This window comes from Notolepis coatsorum (genome assembly GCF_963971535.1).
Source record: "Notolepis coatsorum genome assembly, chromosome: 6".
NCBI lineage: Eukaryota > Metazoa > Chordata > Actinopteri > Aulopiformes > Paralepididae > Notolepis > Notolepis coatsorum.
Window position 1 is genome coordinate 15,859,846 of NC_140170.1, and position 18,275 is coordinate 15,878,120.

At 48.1% G+C, this 18,275-nt stretch overlaps 1 protein-coding gene across 2 annotated transcripts in view; it reads right to left on the reverse strand.

Moving 5' to 3' along the window:
- The window catches only part of usp4 (ubiquitin specific peptidase 4 (proto-oncogene)), a gene marked incomplete at its 5' end in the record, with an annotated part of 114,958 nt that overhangs the window by 36,133 nt on the left and 60,550 nt on the right, over positions 1-18,275 (reverse strand). The window contains 2 exons of one of the 2 annotated variants that reach the window (XM_084317440.1): positions 10,189-10,430; positions 17,777-17,959. In XM_084317440.1, the coding sequence (XP_084173566.1) occupies positions 10,189-10,430; positions 17,777-17,959 (425 nt within the window). Of the gene's footprint in view, positions 1-10,182; positions 10,431-17,776; positions 17,960-18,275 lie in introns of both variants that reach the window. The other variant, XM_084317439.1, reaches the window with a different exon arrangement.

An 18,275-nucleotide genomic window follows, 5' to 3' on the forward strand; every position in this document is an offset into this window, starting at 1 on the left:
AGTGTGTCTCGTCTCACCCTCTCACAGGCCGTTAGCTAACCTCGTCATAAAGAACAGTGCCTCACCCTCTCACAGGCCGTTGGCTAACCTCGTCATAAAGAACAGTGTCTCACCCTCTCACAGGCCGTTAGCTAACCTTGTCATAAAGAACAGTGTGTCTCGTCTCACCCTCTCACAGGCCGTTAGCTAACCTCGTCATAAAGAACAGTGCCTCACCCTCTCACAGGCCGTTAGCTAACCTCGTCATAAAGAACAGTGCCTCACCCTCTCACAGGCCGTTAGCTAACCTCGTCATAAAGAACAGTCTCTCACCCTCTCACAGGCCGTTAGCTAACCTCGTCATAAAGAACAGTGTCTCTCACCCTCTCACAGGCCGTTAGCTAACCTCGTCATAAAGAACAGTGTCTCACCCTCTCACAGGCCGTTAGCTAACCTCGTCATAAAGAACAGTGTCTCACCCTCTCACAGGCCGTTAGCTAACCTCGTCATAAAGAACAGTGTGTCTCACCCTCTCACAGGCCGTTAGCTAACCTCGTCATAAAGAACAGTGTGTCTCACCCTCTCACAGGCCGTTAGCTAACCTCGTCATAAAGAACAGTCTCTCACCCTCTCAGAGGCCGTTAGCTAACCTCGTCATAAAGAACAGTGTGTCTCACCCTCTCACAGGCCGTTAGCTAACCTCGTCATAAAGAACAGTCTCTCACCCTCTCACAGGCCGTTAGCTAACCTCGTCATAAAGAACAGTGTCTCTCACCCTCTCACAGGCCGTTAGCTAACCTCGTCATAAAGAACAGTGTCTCACCCTCTCACAGGCCGTTAGCTAACCTCGTCATAAAGAACAGTGTCTCACCCTCTCACAGGCCGTTAGCTAACCTCGTCATAAAGAACAGTGTCTCACCCTCTCACAGGCCGTTGGCTAACCTCGTCATAAAGAACAGTGTCTCTCACCCTCTCACAGGCCGTTAGCTAACCTCGTCATAAAGAACAGTGTCTCACCCTCTCACAGGCCGTTAGCTAACCTCGTCATAAAGAACAGTGTCTCACCCTCTCACAGGCCGTTAGCTAACCTCGTCATAAAGAACAGTGTCTCACCCTCTCACAGGCCGTTAGCTAACCTTGTCATAAAGAACAGTGTGTCTCGTCTCACCCTCTCACAGGCCGTTAGCTAACCTCGTCATAAAGAACAGTGTCTCACCCTCTCACAGGCCGTTAGCTAACCTCGTCATAAAGAACAGTGTCTCACCCTCTCACAGGCCGTTAGCTAACCTCGTCATAAAGAACAGTGTCTCACCCTCTCACAGGCCGTTAACTAACCTCGTCATAAAGAACAGTGTCTCACCCTCTCACAGGACGTTAGCTAACCTCGTCATAAAGAACAGTGTCTCACCCTCTCACAGGCCGTTAGCTAACCTCGTCATAAAGAACAGTGTCTCACCCTCTCACAGGCCGTTAGCTAACCTCGTCATAAAGAACAGTCTCTCACCCTCTCACAGGCCGTTAGCTAACCTCGTCATAAAGAACAGTGTCTCTCACCCTCTCACAGGCCGTTAGCTAACCTCGTCATAAAGAACAGTGTCTCACCCTCTCACAGGCCGTTAGCTAACCTCGTCATAAAGAACAGTGTGTCTCGTCTCACCCTCTCACAGGCCGTTAGCTAACCTCGTCATAAAGAACAGTGTCTCACCCTCTCACAGGCCGTTAGCTAACCTCGTCATAAAGAACAGTGTCTCACCCTCTCACAGGCCGTTAGCTAACCTCGTCATAAAGAACAGTGTCTCACCCTCTCACAGGCCGTTAGCTAACCTCGTCATAAAGAACAGTGTCTCACCCTCTCACAGGCCGTTAGCTAACCTCGTCATAAAGAACAGTGTCTCTCACCCTCTCACAGGCCGTTAGCTAACCTCGTCATAAAGAACAGTGTCTCACCCTCTCACAGGCCGTTAGCTAACCTCGTCATAAAGAACAGTGTCTCACCCTCTCACAGGCCGTTAGCTAACCTCGTCATAAAGAACAGTGTCTCACCCTCTCACAGGCCGTTAGCTAACCTCGTCATAAAGAACAGTGTCTCACCCTCTCACAGGCCGTTAGCTAACCTCGTCATAAAGAACAGTGTCTCACCCTCTCACAGGCCGTTAGCTAACCTCGTCATAAAGAACAGTGTCTCACCCTCTCACAGGCCGTTAGCTAACCTCGTCATAAAGAACAGTGTCTCACCCTCTCACAGGCCGTTAGCTAACCTCGTCATAAAGAACAGTGTCTCACCCTCTCACAGGCCGTTAGCTAACCTCGTCATAAAGAACAGTGTGTCTCACCCTCTCACAGGCCGTTAGCTAACCTCGTCATAAAGAACAGTGTGTCTCGTCTCACCCTCTCACAGGCCGTTAGCTAACCTCGTCATAAAGAATAGTGTCTCACCCTCTCACAGGCCGTTAGCTAACCTCGTCATAAAGAACAGTGTCCCTCGTCTCACCCTCTCACAGGCCGTTAACTAACCTCGTCATAAAGAACAGTCTCTCACCCTCTCACAGGCCGTTAGCTAACCTCGTCATAAAGAACAGTGTCCCTCGTCTCACCCTCTCACAGGCCGTTAGCTAACCTCGTCATAAAGAACAGTGTCTCACCCTCTCACAGGCCGTTAGCTAACCTCGTCATAAAGAACAGTGTCTCACCCTCTCACAGGCCGTTAGCTAACCTCGTCATAAAGAACAGTGTCTCACCCTCTCACAGGCCGTTAGCTAACCTCGTCATAAAGAACAGTGTCTCACCCTCTCACAGGCCGTTAGCTAACCTCGTCATAAAGAACAGTGTCTCACCCTCTCACAGGCCGTTAGCTAACCTCGTCATAAAGAACAGTGTCCCTCGTCTCATCCTCTCACAGGCCGTTAGCTAACCTCGTCATAAAGAACAGTGTCTCTCACCCTCTCACAGGCCGTTAGCTAACCTCGTCATAAAGAACAGTGTCTCACCCTCTCACAGGCCGTTAGCTAACCTCGTCATAAAGAACAGTGTCCCTCGTCTCACCCTCTCACAGGCCGTTAGCTAACCTCGTCATAAAGAACAGTCTCTCACCCTCTCACAGGCCGTTAGCTAACCTCGTCATAAAGAACAGTGTCTCTCACCCTCTCACAGGCCGTTAGCTAACCTCGTCATAAAGAACAGTGTCTCACCCTCTCACAGGCCGTTAGCTAACCTCGTCATAAAGAACAGTGTCTCACCCTCTCACAGGCCGTTGGCTAACCTCGTCATAAAGAACAGTGTCTCACCCTCTCACAGGCCGTTGGCTAACCTCGTCATAAAGAACAGTGTCTCTCACCCTCTCACAGGCCGTTAGCTAACCTCGTCATAAAGAACAGTGTCTCACCCTCTCACAGGCCGTTAGCTAACCTCGTCATAAAGAACAGTGTCTCACCCTCTCACAGGCCGTTAGCTAACCTCGTCATAAAGAACAGTGTCTCTCACCCTCTCACAGGCCGTTAGCTAACCTTGTCATAAAGAACAGTGTGTCTTGTCTCACCCTCTCACAGGCCGTTAGCTAACCTCGTCATAAAGAACAGTGTCTCACCCTCTCACAGGCCGTTAGCTAACCTCGTCATAAAGAACAGTGTCTCACCCTCTCACAGGCCGTTAGCTAACCTCGTCATAAAGAACAGTGTCTCACCCTCTCACAGGCCGTTAACTAACCTCGTCATAAAGAACAGTGTCTCACCCTCTCACAGGCCGTTAGCTAACCTCGTCATAAAGAACAGTGTCTCACCCTCTCACAGGCCGTTAGCTAACCTCGTCATAAAGAACAGTGTCTCACCCTCTCACAGGCCGTTAGCTAACCTCGTCATAAAGAACAGTCTCTCACCCTCTCACAGGCCGTTAGCTAACCTCGTCATAAAGAACAGTGTCTCTCACCCTCTCACAGGCCGTTAGCTAACCTCGTCATAAAGAACAGTGTCTCACCCTCTCACAGGCCGTTAGCTAACCTCGTCATAAAGAACAGTGTGTCTCGTCTCACCCTCTCACAGGCCGTTAGCTAACCTCGTCATAAAGAACAGTGTCTCACCCTCTCACAGGCCGTTAGCTAACCTCGTCATAAAGAACAGTGTCTCACCCTCTCACAGGCCGTTAGCTAACCTCGTCATAAAGAACAGTGTCTCACCCTCTCACAGGCCGTTAGCTAACCTCGTCATAAAGAACAGTGTCTCACCCTCTCACAGGCCGTTAGCTAACCTCGTCATAAAGAACAGTGTCTCTCACCCTCTCACAGGCCGTTAGCTAACCTCGTCATAAAGAACAGTGTCTCACCCTCTCACAGGCCGTTAGCTAACCTCGTCATAAAGAACAGTGTCTCACCCTCTCACAGGCCGTTAGCTAACCTCGTCATAAGGAACAGTGTCTCACCCTCTCACAGGCCGTTAGCTAACCTCGTCATAAAGAACAGTGTCTCACCCTCTCACAGGCCGTTAGCTAACCTCGTCATAAAGAACAGTGTCTCACCCTCTCACAGGCCGTTAGCTAACCTCGTCATAAAGAACAGTGTCTCACCCTCTCACAGGCCGTTAGCTAACCTCGTCATAAAGAACAGTGTCTCACCCTCTCACAGACCGTTAGCTAACCTCGTCATAAAGAACAGTGTCTCACCCTCTCACAGGCCGTTAGCTAACCTCGTCATAAAGAACAGTGTGTCTCACCCTCTCACAGGCCGTTAGCTAACCTCGTCATAAAGAACAGTGTCTCTCACCCTCTCACAGGCCGTTAGCTAACCTCGTCATAAAGAACAGTGTCTCACCCTCTCACAGGCCGTTAGCTAACCTGGTCATAAAGAACAGTATCTCACCCTCTCACAGGCCGTTAGCTAACCTCGTCATAAAGAACAGTGTGTCTCACCCTCTCACAGGCCGTTGGCTAACCTCGTCATAAAGAACAGTGTCTCACCCTCTCACAGGCCGTTAGCTAACCTTGTCATAAAGAACAGTGTGTCTCGTCTCACCCTCTCACAGGCCGTTAGCTAACCTCGTCATAAAGAACAGTGCCTCACCCTCTCACAGGCCGTTGGCTAACCTCGTCATAAAGAACAGTGTCTCACCCTCTCACAGGCCGTTAGCTAACCTTGTCATAAAGAACAGTGTGTCTCGTCTCACCCTCTCACAGGCCGTTAGCTAACCTCGTCATAAAGAACAGTGCCTCACCCTCTCACAGGCCGTTAGCTAACCTCGTCATAAAGAACAGTGCCTCACCCTCTCACAGGCCGTTAGCTAACCTCGTCATAAAGAACAGTCTCTCACCCTCTCACAGGCCGTTAGCTAACCTCGTCATAAAGAACAGTGTCTCTCACCCTCTCACAGGCCGTTAGCTAACCTCGTCATAAAGAACAGTGTCTCACCCTCTCACAGGCCGTTAGCTAACCTCGTCATAAAGAACAGTGTCTCACCCTCTCACAGGCCGTTAGCTAACCTCGTCATAAAGAACAGTGTGTCTCACCCTCTCACAGGCCGTTAGCTAACCTCGTCATAAAGAACAGTGTGTCTCACCCTCTCACAGGCCGTTAGCTAACCTCGTCATAAAGAACAGTCTCTCACCCTCTCACAGGCCGTTAGCTAACCTCGTCATAAAGAACAGTGTGTCTCACCCTCTCACAGGCCGTTAGCTAACCTCGTCATAAAGAACAGTCTCTCACCCTCTCACAGGCCGTTAGCTAACCTCGTCATAAAGAACAGTGTCTCTCACCCTCTCACAGGCCGTTAGCTAACCTCGTCATAAAGAACAGTGTCTCACCCTCTCACAGGCCGTTAGCTAACCTCGTCATAAAGAACAGTGTCTCACCCTCTCACAGGCCGTTAGCTAACCTCGTCATAAAGAACAGTGTCTCACCCTCTCACAGGCCGTTGGCTAACCTCGTCATAAAGAACAGTGTCTCTCACCCTCTCACAGGCCGTTAGCTAACCTCGTCATAAAGAACAGTGTCTCACCCTCTCACAGGCCGTTAGCTAACCTCGTCATAAAGAACAGTGTCTCACCCTCTCACAGGCCGTTAGCTAACCTCGTCATAAAGAACAGTGTCTCACCCTCTCACAGGCCGTTAGCTAACCTTGTCATAAAGAACAGTGTGTCTCGTCTCACCCTCTCACAGGCCGTTAGCTAACCTCGTCATAAAGAACAGTGTCTCACCCTCTCACAGGCCGTTAGCTAACCTCGTCATAAAGAACAGTGTCTCACCCTCTCACAGGCCGTTAGCTAACCTCGTCATAAAGAACAGTGTCTCACCCTCTCACAGGCCGTTAACTAACCTCGTCATAAAGAACAGTGTCTCACCCTCTCACAGGACGTTAGCTAACCTCGTCATAAAGAACAGTGTCTCACCCTCTCACAGGCCGTTAGCTAACCTCGTCATAAAGAACAGTGTCTCACCCTCTCACAGGCCGTTAGCTAACCTCGTCATAAAGAACAGTCTCTCACCCTCTCACAGGCCGTTAGCTAACCTCGTCATAAAGAACAGTGTCTCTCACCCTCTCACAGGCCGTTAGCTAACCTCGTCATAAAGAACAGTGTCTCACCCTCTCACAGGCCGTTAGCTAACCTCGTCATAAAGAACAGTGTGTCTCGTCTCACCCTCTCACAGGCCGTTAGCTAACCTCGTCATAAAGAACAGTGTCTCACCCTCTCACAGGCCGTTAGCTAACCTCGTCATAAAGAACAGTGTCTCACCCTCTCACAGGCCGTTAGCTAACCTCGTCATAAAGAACAGTGTCTCACCCTCTCACAGGCCGTTAGCTAACCTCGTCATAAAGAACAGTGTCTCACCCTCTCACAGGCCGTTAGCTAACCTCGTCATAAAGAACAGTGTCTCTCACCCTCTCACAGGCCGTTAGCTAACCTCGTCATAAAGAACAGTGTCTCACCCTCTCACAGGCCGTTAGCTAACCTCGTCATAAAGAACAGTGTCTCACCCTCTCACAGGCCGTTAGCTAACCTCGTCATAAAGAACAGTGTCTCACCCTCTCACAGGCCGTTAGCTAACCTCGTCATAAAGAACAGTGTCTCACCCTCTCACAGGCCGTTAGCTAACCTCGTCATAAAGAACAGTGTCTCACCCTCTCACAGGCCGTTAGCTAACCTCGTCATAAAGAACAGTGTCTCACCCTCTCACAGGCCGTTAGCTAACCTCGTCATAAAGAACAGTGTCTCACCCTCTCACAGGCCGTTAGCTAACCTCGTCATAAAGAACAGTGTCTCACCCTCTCACAGGCCGTTAGCTAACCTCGTCATAAAGAACAGTGTGTCTCACCCTCTCACAGGCCGTTAGCTAACCTCGTCATAAAGAACAGTGTGTCTCGTCTCACCCTCTCACAGGCCGTTAGCTAACCTCGTCATAAAGAATAGTGTCTCACCCTCTCACAGGCCGTTAGCTAACCTCGTCATAAAGAACAGTGTCCCTCGTCTCACCCTCTCACAGGCCGTTAACTAACCTCGTCATAAAGAACAGTCTCTCACCCTCTCACAGGCCGTTAGCTAACCTCGTCATAAAGAACAGTGTCCCTCGTCTCACCCTCTCACAGGCCGTTAGCTAACCTCGTCATAAAGAACAGTGTCTCACCCTCTCACAGGCCGTTAGCTAACCTCGTCATAAAGAACAGTGTCTCACCCTCTCACAGGCCGTTAGCTAACCTCGTCATAAAGAACAGTGTCTCACCCTCTCACAGGCCGTTAGCTAACCTCGTCATAAAGAACAGTGTCTCACCCTCTCACAGGCCGTTAGCTAACCTCGTCATAAAGAACAGTGTCTCACCCTCTCACAGGCCGTTAGCTAACCTCGTCATAAAGAACAGTGTCCCTCGTCTCATCCTCTCACAGGCCGTTAGCTAACCTCGTCATAAAGAACAGTGTCTCTCACCCTCTCACAGGCCGTTAGCTAACCTCGTCATAAAGAACAGTGTCTCACCCTCTCACAGGCCGTTAGCTAACCTCGTCATAAAGAACAGTGTCCCTCGTCTCACCCTCTCACAGGCCGTTAGCTAACCTCGTCATAAAGAACAGTGCCCCTCGTCTCACCCTCTCACAGGCCGTTAGCTAACCTCGTCATAAAGAACAGTGCCCCTCGTCTCACCCTCTCACAGGCCGTTAGCTAACCTTGTCATAAAGAACAGTGTCTCACCCTCTCACAGGCCGTTAGCTAACCTCGTCATAAAGAACAGTGTCTCTCACCCTCTCACAGGCCGTTGGCTAACCTCGTCATAAAGAACAGTGTCTCTCACCCTCTCACAGGCCGTTAGCTAACCTCGTCATAAAGAACAGTGTCTCACCCTCTCACAGGCCGTTGGCTAACCTTGTCATAAAGAACAGTGTATCTCACCCTCTCACAGGCCGTTAGCTAACCTCGTCATAAAGAACAGTGTCTCACCCTCTCACAGGCCGTTAGCTAACCTCGTCATAAAGAACAGTGTCTCACCCTCTCACAGGCCGTTAGCTAACCTCGTCATAAAGAACAGTGTCTCACCCTCTCACAGGCCGTTAGCTAACCTCGTCATAAAGAACAGTGTCTCACCCTCTCACAGGCCGTTAGCTAACCTCGTCATAAAGAACAGTGTCTCACCCTCTCACAGGCCGTTAGCTAACCTCGTCATAAAGAACAGTGTCTCACCCTCTCACAGGCCGTTAGCTAACCTCGTCATAAAGAACAGTGTCTCACCCTCTCACAGGCCGTTAGCTAACCTCGTCATAAAGAACAGTGTCTCACCCTCTCACAGGCCGTTAGCTAACCTCGTCATAAAGAACAGTGTCTCACCCTCTCACAGGCCGTTAGCTAACCTCGTCATAAAGAACAGTGTCTCACCCTCTCACAGGCCGTTAGCTAACCTCGTCATAAAGAACAGTGTGTCTCACCCTCTCACAGGCCGTTAGCTAACCTCGTCATAAAGAACAGTGTGTCTCGTCTCACCCTCTCACAGGCCGTTAGCTAACCTCGTCATAAAGAATAGTGTCTCACCCTCTCACAGGCCGTTAGCTAACCTCGTCATAAAGAACAGTGTCCCTCGTCTCACCCTCTCACAGGCCGTTAACTAACCTCGTCATAAAGAACAGTCTCTCACCCTCTCACAGGCCGTTAGCTAACCTCGTCATAAAGAACAGTGTCCCTCGTCTCACCCTCTCACAGGCCGTTAGCTAACCTCGTCATAAAGAACAGTGTCTCACCCTCTCACAGGCCGTTAGCTAACCTCGTCATAAAGAACAGTGTCTCACCCTCTCACAGGCCGTTAGCTAACCTCGTCATAAAGAACAGTGTCTCACCCTCTCACAGGCCGTTAGCTAACCTCGTCATAAAGAACAGTGTCTCACCCTCTCACAGGCCGTTAGCTAACCTCGTCATAAAGAACAGTGTCTCACCCTCTCACAGGCCGTTAGCTAACCTCGTCATAAAGAACAGTGTCCCTCGTCTCATCCTCTCACAGGCCGTTAGCTAACCTCGTCATAAAGAACAGTGTCTCTCACCCTCTCACAGGCCGTTAGCTAACCTCGTCATAAAGAACAGTGTCTCACCCTCTCACAGGCCGTTAGCTAACCTCGTCATAAAGAACAGTGTCCCTCGTCTCACCCTCTCACAGGCCGTTAGCTAACCTCGTCATAAAGAACAGTGCCCCTCGTCTCACCCTCTCACAGGCCGTTAGCTAACCTCGTCATAAAGAACAGTGCCCCTCGTCTCACCCTCTCACAGGCCGTTAGCTAACCTCGTCATAAAGAACAGTGTCTCACCCTCTCACAGGCCGTTAGCTAACCTCGTCATAAAGAACAGTGTCTCTCACCCTCTCACAGGCCGTTGGCTAACCTCGTCATAAAGAACAGTGTCTCTCACCCTCTCACAGGCCGTTAGCTAACCTCGTCATAAAGAACAGTGTCTCACCCTCTCACAGGCCGTTGGCTAACCTTGTCATAAAGAACAGTGTATCTCACCCTCTCACAGGCCGTTAGCTAACCTCGTCATAAAGAACAGTGTCTCACCCTCTCACAGGCCGTTAGCTAACCTCGTCATAAAGAACAGTGTCTCTCACCCTCTCACAGGCCGTTAGCTAACCTCGTCATAAAGAACAGTGTCTCACCCTCTCACAGGCCGTTAGCTAACCTCGTCATAAAGAACAGTGTCTCACCCTCTCACAGGCCGTTAGCTAACCTCGTCATAAAGAACAGTGCCCCCCGTCTCACCCTCACCCAGGCCGTTGGGTCCGTTGCAGGTCCCAGAGTGGCTGCTGCTGCCGTTGCTGGAGCTGGCGCTGCAGGATGCCCCGTCCGACAGGGGGCTCAGGCCGGCGTGGTGCGTGGAGGACGTCCTGGGGCGCTCTGCCGCCTGGCCGGAGCCGGAGCTGGAGCCGGAGCTGGTGCTGGCCAGCGTGGCGGAGGCCGAGGCCCTGCTGCTCTCGCTACAGGGGCTCTGGGAACGCTTCACGTAGCGCCTGGGGGGGAGGGGAGAGGAGAGGAGAGGGGAGGAGAGGAGAGCGGAGGAGAGGAGAGGAGATAGGAGGGGAGGAGAGGAGAGAAGAGAGGAGGGGAGGAGAGAGATGAGGGGAGAGGAGATAGGAGGGGGGAGAGGAGAGGAGAGAGATGAGGGGAGAGGAGATAGGAGGGGAGGGGAGGAGAGGAGAGAGGAGATGAGGGGAGAGGAGAGGAGATAGGAGGAGAGGAGAGGAGATGAGAGGAGATAGGAGGGGAGGAGAGGAGAGGAGAGGAGGAGAGGGGAGAGGAGGGGAGGAGAGGGGAGGGGAGGGGAGGGGAGGGGAGGGGAGGAGAGGAGAGCGGAGGAGAGGAGAGGAGAGGAGGAGAGGAGAGAGGAGATGAGGGGAGAGGAGATAGGAGGGGAGGAGAGGAGAGGAGAGAGGAGGGGAGGAGAGGAGAGAGATGAGGGGAGAGGAGATAGGAGGGGGGAGAGGAGGAGATAGGAGGGGAGGGGAGGAGAGGAGAGAGGAGATGAGGGGAGAGGAGATAGGAGGAGAGGAGAGGAGATGAGAGGAGATAGGAGGGGAGGAGAGGAGATAGGAGGGGAGGGGAGAGGAGAGGAGGAGAGGAGAGGAGAGGAGAGGAGAGGGGAGGGGAGGGGAGGGGAGAGGAGAGGAGAGGAGAGGAGAGGAGAGGAGAGGAGAGGAGAGGGGAGATGAGGGGAGAGGAGATAGGAGGGGAGGAGAGGAGGAGAGGAGAAGAGAGGAGAGGAGAGAGGAGATGAGGGGAGAGGAGATAGGAGGGGAGGAGAGGAGAGGAGAGAGGAGGGGAGGAGAGGAGAGGAGAGAGATGAGGGGAGAGGAGATAGGAGGGGGGAGAGGAGAGGAGGGGAGAGGAGATAGGATGGGAGGGGAGGAGAGGAGAAGAGAGGAGAGGAGAGAGGAGATGAGGGGAGAGGAGATAGGAGGAGAGGAGAGGAGATGAGAGGAGATAGGAGGGGAGGAGAGGAGAGGAGAGGAGAGGGGAGGGGAGGGGAGAGGAGGAGAGGAGAGCGGAGGAGAGGAGAGGAGAGGAGAGAGATGAGAGGAGATAGGAGGGGAGGAGAGGAGAGGAGAGGAGAGGAGGGGAGAGGAGATAGGAGGGGAGAGGAGATAGGAGGGGAGGAGAGGAGAGAGGAGATGAGGGGAGAGGAGATAGGAGGGGAGGGGAGAGGAGGGGAGGGGAGGGGAGAGGAGAGGAGAGGAGAGGAGAGGAGAGGAGAGGAGAGGAGAGGAGGGGAGGGGAGGGGAGGGGAGGGGAGAGGAGAGGAGAGGAGAGGAGAGGAGAGGAGAGGAGAGGAGAGGAGAGGAGAGGAGAGGAGAGGAGAGGAGAGGAGAGGAGAGGAGAGAGGAGATGAGGGGAGAGGAGAGGAGATAGGAGGAGAGGAGGAAAGGAGGAGAGGAGAGGAGAGGAGAGGAGAGGAGAGGAGGGGAGGGGAGAGGAGAGGAGAGGAGAGGAGAGGAGAGGAGAGATGAGGGGAGAGGAGAGGAGATAGGAGGAGAGGAGGAAAGGAGGAGAGGAGAGGAGAGGAGAGGAGAGAGGAGATGAGGGGAGAGGAGATAGGAGGGGAGAGGAGAGGAGAGGAGAGGAGGGGAGAGGAGAGGAGAGGAGAGGGGAGGGGAGGGGAGGGGAGGGGAGGGGAGGGGAGGGGAGGGGAGGCACACAGGTAAGAGAGTAGGTTTTTATTTAATTATTATTATTTTTTAATGTTTTTGGTAGGGATGTCCGATATTATCGGCCGATATCGGCAGTAAAATGTGATATCGGAAAATATCGGTAAAAAAATTATTTAACCTTTATTTACCCAGGCAAGCAAGTAAGAACCAATTCTTATTTTATTTATTGTCAAAAGTATGCATGTTGGTTTAATTCAACAACAAGAGATATGTAATGTTAATTTTTACTTTTTTAATGATCATATTTTGCACAGATAATGCTTACATTTAGAAAGCCTTTTGAATGCATCCAGTGAAATTATTAGTTACCTGAAATTATTCAGTTTTTTTGGGGGGGAAACCCTGCATATATCGGTATCGGTTGATATCGGTATCGGAAATTAAGTGTTGGACAATATCGGAATATCGGTATCGGTAAAAAAGCCAATATCGAGCATCCCTAACCTGTATCACTGTACATATTAATACTACCATAGTGTCTTTATACCTGCATCACTGTACATATTAATACTACCACAGTGTATTTATACCTGTATCACTGTACATATTAATACTACCATAGTGTCTTTATACCTGTATCACTGTACATATTAATACTACCATAGTGTCTTTATACCTGTATCACTGTACATATTAATACTACCATAGTGTCTTTATACCTGCATCACTGTACATATTAATACTACCATGGTGCCCAGAGAGTAAGTTAGGTTTTTTACATTTAGTCATTTAGCTGAACGCTTTTATCCCAGGGTTCCCACAGACAGAATTAAATGCAAGGACTTTCAAGTACTTTTCACCATTTTTTCATTTTAAAAAGGGCATTCAACACATCTTGCGCCAAAAACGAGTTTACTCGTTATTGCCCGCCAATCGAATAACGCCAACAACTAGGGATGCCCCGATCAATCGGCCAGCGATCGGTATCGGCCGATATCCAGTATAAATATGAGATCTGTGAATTCCGATAATGCTTTATTTTCGCAGATCGTGAAAACCGATCGAAGACAGGCGCGGAAAACATGATCCAATTCCAGCGGAGTTCTCACTCGCTGACTTCTCACGCGTACCTTTCACCCAAATCTAATCTGAACAACCGTTGCGCTGATTGGTTGGTTAGTGAATGGGGGCGGGGCTGTCATAGAATAATATTGGTCAGGCAGGCAGGAAATCTATCCTCGAGTTAACATAATTTATACAAATGGAAGTATTGATTTCGCCGTAACGAATCATTAAAAAAATATACCGTTAACTGGAATATGTTAGTTTCTTACACATATGTTGGATTATGTAATTGGTTTGTCATGACAAACCAATAGAAAATCACGAATTAAGCGGTGGTTATCCTATATTATGTACATTTCAACAGAGTGGAGCCGCAGGGGACTTCCATAGCATACGCCTTCAAATCCTCTTACCTTGACGATTAAAAGCCTCCACAATTTAGTAAACAGTGTTCCCATGGCTGGTGTTGATATTTTACGATGCCAGCTTGTGAGAATTCGTTGTAGCCAGCCAGCTAACGTTAATGCCATTCAGAATTTATTAACATAGCTACAACAACACAGTAAGGTTAATATAATTACATGCATCATTGTTTACAATGAACGGTGGGGCAGTTCGAAGGACTGGACACGTACAAGTTAAACAGCAATCAATTAATTTAATACAACAACAGGTAGTTCGAGCTGCACTTCTCGTGCCTATACGACCGCACCACAGCCGGCTTTGACGAGCGCTCTCTCTCCTGCCGATTAAATTCAGCAGCTCTTCCTCGAGTGCCTGTAGCTGCCTGCATTTGCACAACGGCGTCCATCCCTGCTGCTAGCTAACGTTAAAACTAAATTTAACTCCCTAATGGGCACAAATACTTTATATTTTATCTGCAGCACTGGAGTGGAACAAGCTTCCAGTGGCCCTGAAAAACATCGAAGAGGGGGGACGTTTTAGACGTGCCACAAAGAAATGGCTAGCCAGTGAAGTATAGAATAGCCACGTCTAGGAAGGAGAGGGTAGGGAGTGTTTTATGGGGTTGCTATGTTTTATTATGATGATCTATGTTTTATTATGATGCTCTATGTTTTATTATGATGCTCTATGTTTTATTATGATGCTCTATGTTTTTATGATGTCTGTCCATGTCCAAAATCAGGGACCATGATGGAAATAAGTGCTTGCACTTTCTCATGTTTTTATCCCTTGGATGCTGTCTTTTACTCCACAATAAAAATCAAATCAATCAATCAACCTAAAGTTAGTTAGTTGTTCACCAACAATCTACAGACACCAACTGAACAAACACGGAACCGGAATACACAAGCAGATAGCGAAGCATCATAAATACTTCCGGTCAGGGGTTTCAAAATAAAACACCGGAAAGACGTTTATTTTGTACAGTATCTAACGTTAATACGAAGCTAAAATAACGTTACAACTAACCTGACCAAAGCAGAGTATACACACACAGTGGAGCTGTTTGCAGATAGCGAGCATTTTGACTTGTTGCGTGGTGGCGATGTCTCGCAGATAATACAACTACAAGTATAATTATATATATTTTATATAATTTTTTTTTTTATATATTTAAAAAAATATATATAAATTATAAAACCAAAAACGATCGGTATCGGCCGATATGGCTCATAGACGATCGGTGACAAAAAACGTGATCGGGGCATCCCTACCAACAACGAGTTTACTCGTTTTTATGATAGTTATTTCCTTTATTCGCTATTGGCATTCATAATTCATCCAGGAAGGCTCCGGGAGCCAGCTGGACCCTGTCTGATATTTCAACGCCTCAATACCGCCGCCTGATGGATTTCGGGCGAGTTGCACTCCACTCTAAACTGGATGTGGCGCTCTGTGCATCGGGGAAAATCCTCCGGCAGAGATATCTTGTAACGTGGATCAAGATACACACTCGAATGCATGGGATGGCTTTCGAGACGCAAGAATCAATATGCTTTCGCCGTTTATTGCGTCATACAAACGGAAAATGGATATAGCAGATCGACATCAAACAATTGGAATTTATTTTTCACCAGACGCATCGGCCACAGGTAAGAGGAATCTAACGTTAATTCCAGCTCGATTGTCTATTTATTTCATTGCAATCTATCCGATCAATGTATGATGTCGTACTAAAGAAAGCCGTTAGTGACAATCAAGGAATCATAAACGACCCCCCGCCCCTTTCTGTTTTTTTTATTGGAAAACATTTTAACTCAATATTTATGGCTTAAAAACCAATTTCCGACAATTAATTACACTTCAGATGAAAAAAAATCTATTTCTTGATTCAGAAATTTTTTATTATGGATGAACAAAACTTTGAATGTGAATGGTTGATTTGAATTTCAAGGACTTTTTAAGCACCTTGGGCTGTTTAAGGAATTCCAGGCCTAGACTTTTTTTGTAAAAAAATCAAGCACTTTAAAGGCCAACTTGCAGGTTAAACCCTACTCTGCAGTTATGGGTAGTTTACATCATTGGTATCTAAATTAATTATTTATTTTTTTCCATTTGACGGCGGAAATGCCACTCAGAAAGGGTTAAAAAGGTCCACGCACGAATAACATGTACGAGCAAATCTAAAAGCTTATCAGACGCTAGCAGGGCCGTGACGTCACTTCAGGTGCAGGGCAGCGAGGGGCTCTGAGAGTCACACACAGCTAGTGGCAGAAGCAGAGAGCCTTGCTACTACTAGCCGAGGAGTGATGAATGAAAATGTATCTGTTTCACTAACTATTGCTCCGTGATTTCATAGCCATCCATCTCTAAAGCTAACCACTATTTGTAAAAGCCACAACCACGTTACCATATTTGTAATAATGTAAATCATTGTGTCGTTGTACATATTGTGTATACAACGTTAGAAGCTAACGTAGCTTAGCTTGGTAGCTATTGTGCTAACAACATCCCGCAACATCTAGCTTGTTAGCCGGCATGAATGCCCGATTTAAAATGGTTCTCTCCTCTTTGTATACATTTGTCCCCACAAGTATTCTGCCAGGGAACTTATGCAGGGCTCTACGCTAACCTTTTTCCCAAGGAGCACATGTGCTCCTAAATGAAAAAATTTAGGAGCACCCAAAAATATTTAGGAGCACAGTGAAAATATTTCAAGTAACAGTTTTTTTTTCAAAAATAAATGTATATTTGTACTGTGCGTGCATGTGTGTAAATTAGCTCTTGCTACAACCCTGCATGTTTACATTTTGTATTTTGTACTTGATGTACATGTGCTGTCCCTATCAAATAAACTATCAAATCAAACTACTGCTACAAAAGGTTCAGTCACTTAACTTTAGCTTTTGCCCCTTTTATGCATACAATGCCTATGTTTTGGCTGTGTTGCTCTTCTAGAAAAATAATCCTTTCAGTGTTGCCTATTGAAATACTGTACACCTCCAGTACAGAAACATTGTTTATGAGTTTGCGTGTCAGGTAGACCATTGATTGACAGTAGAGTCTGCCAATTACATCACACCGCTTGCACTCCAGCCGTCCGGTGCTGCAGCTGGACCCTAGCCCATCTCTGCTGTTGATAACGCTAGCCAAGTTATTATACACACAGATACACAGTGGGCCAGTGACTTTGGTGTAGGGGTGTAACAATGCATCGATCCTAAGGGGGAAATTCAACTGCATCGATTTGAAAATGTTAGAATAGATTATCGCAATTTTAATGTGTACACGTTATGTTATTGTCATGTCCGTCACAGCCAACACACCGACATACGCTACTGCATCAACGTTATGATTAACAAAGCAAGGCATTCGTTTTGTTGCATTAACGTTATATTAATATTGCTATCGATAAATCTAGGTGTTCTAAAATCTATTGCTATTGGTAAGAGAGAGACTATAATAAGTTAGTGTCTCGGAAAACGAGAGCCCTGATCGCAACGGCGGAGTTTCAGGAAGTAAACAAGAAAAATGAGAGCTTCCGATTGGTCATTTGCTTTATTTCCCATGAAACCAGTCACTTCACTCTACTGTGATTGGACCGTTGGCTTGAGTGCAATGTGGGACTTGTAGTTTTTTAACGATTCTCAGCGGAGAAATAAAAAGTACGACTGAAGGCTGTAATCTGCAGTCGCACACCGTGCGCCTAATTGACTTTTGACGTTCGCACACAACTATTTTTAGGGGCATATGCAAGCAATATGGTCGCACTGTAGAGCCCTGTTATGGACACGACAATAGTAGTAGTTATAAGGTGTTTGAGCTTGTAATGTTAGTTAGCTCATAGCTATCGTGTCCACGGTAGCCCCGTTCGTGGTGTGTGTGTCTCCTGTCTCCAGAAACTGGCTACCACGGTAGCTATGAGCTAACTAACGTTACAAGCTGTGTGCATAAGTTCCCTGGCAGAATACTTGTGAGGACAAAGTTATACAAAGAGGAGAGAACCATTTAAAAATCGGGCATTCATGCCGGCTAAGCTAAGCTACGTTAGCTTCTAACGTTGAATACACAATATGTACAACGACACAATGATCAAACACCTTATAACTACTACTATTGTCGTGTCCATAAGTTCCCTGGCAGAATACTTGTGGGGACAAAGGTATACAAAGAGGAGAGAGCCATTTTAAATCGGGCATTCACGGTGATGAGCAGCGGCTGGCCGAACAGGGAGCACTCACCCGATCCTCTCCAGGACCTTCTCGTACAGGACGTCCGCCATGAGCCGGTGTCTGGGCACGGTGATGAGCAGCGGCTGGCCGAACAGCATGGTGCCCGTGGAGCCGCCGCTGTGCTTGGAGTGGCGCTCCCTGAAGTAGACTGGCAGGTTCATCCGCTCACTGTCCTCCTCCTGGACCTCATATCTATATATATACACACACACACGCACACGCACACACACACACACACACACACACACAGTAAGGGCTTCGTCTAATCACAGTCCTGTAGAATTGGGTACCTTTCACATTTTAACCGATACCTGTGAAACGACACCGGTACCCAACGGTACTTGTTTCTGTACTTTAGTCTCTAAAAATGTAATCTACCTACCTCTGTTGTGAAAATAATAATAATAAAAAAATAATTCCAAACTTCAAATAAATTATTATCATTATTATTTATTTTGAACAATGTTTTTTATTTGAAATCTTTATTTCGAACATGCAAATGAATACA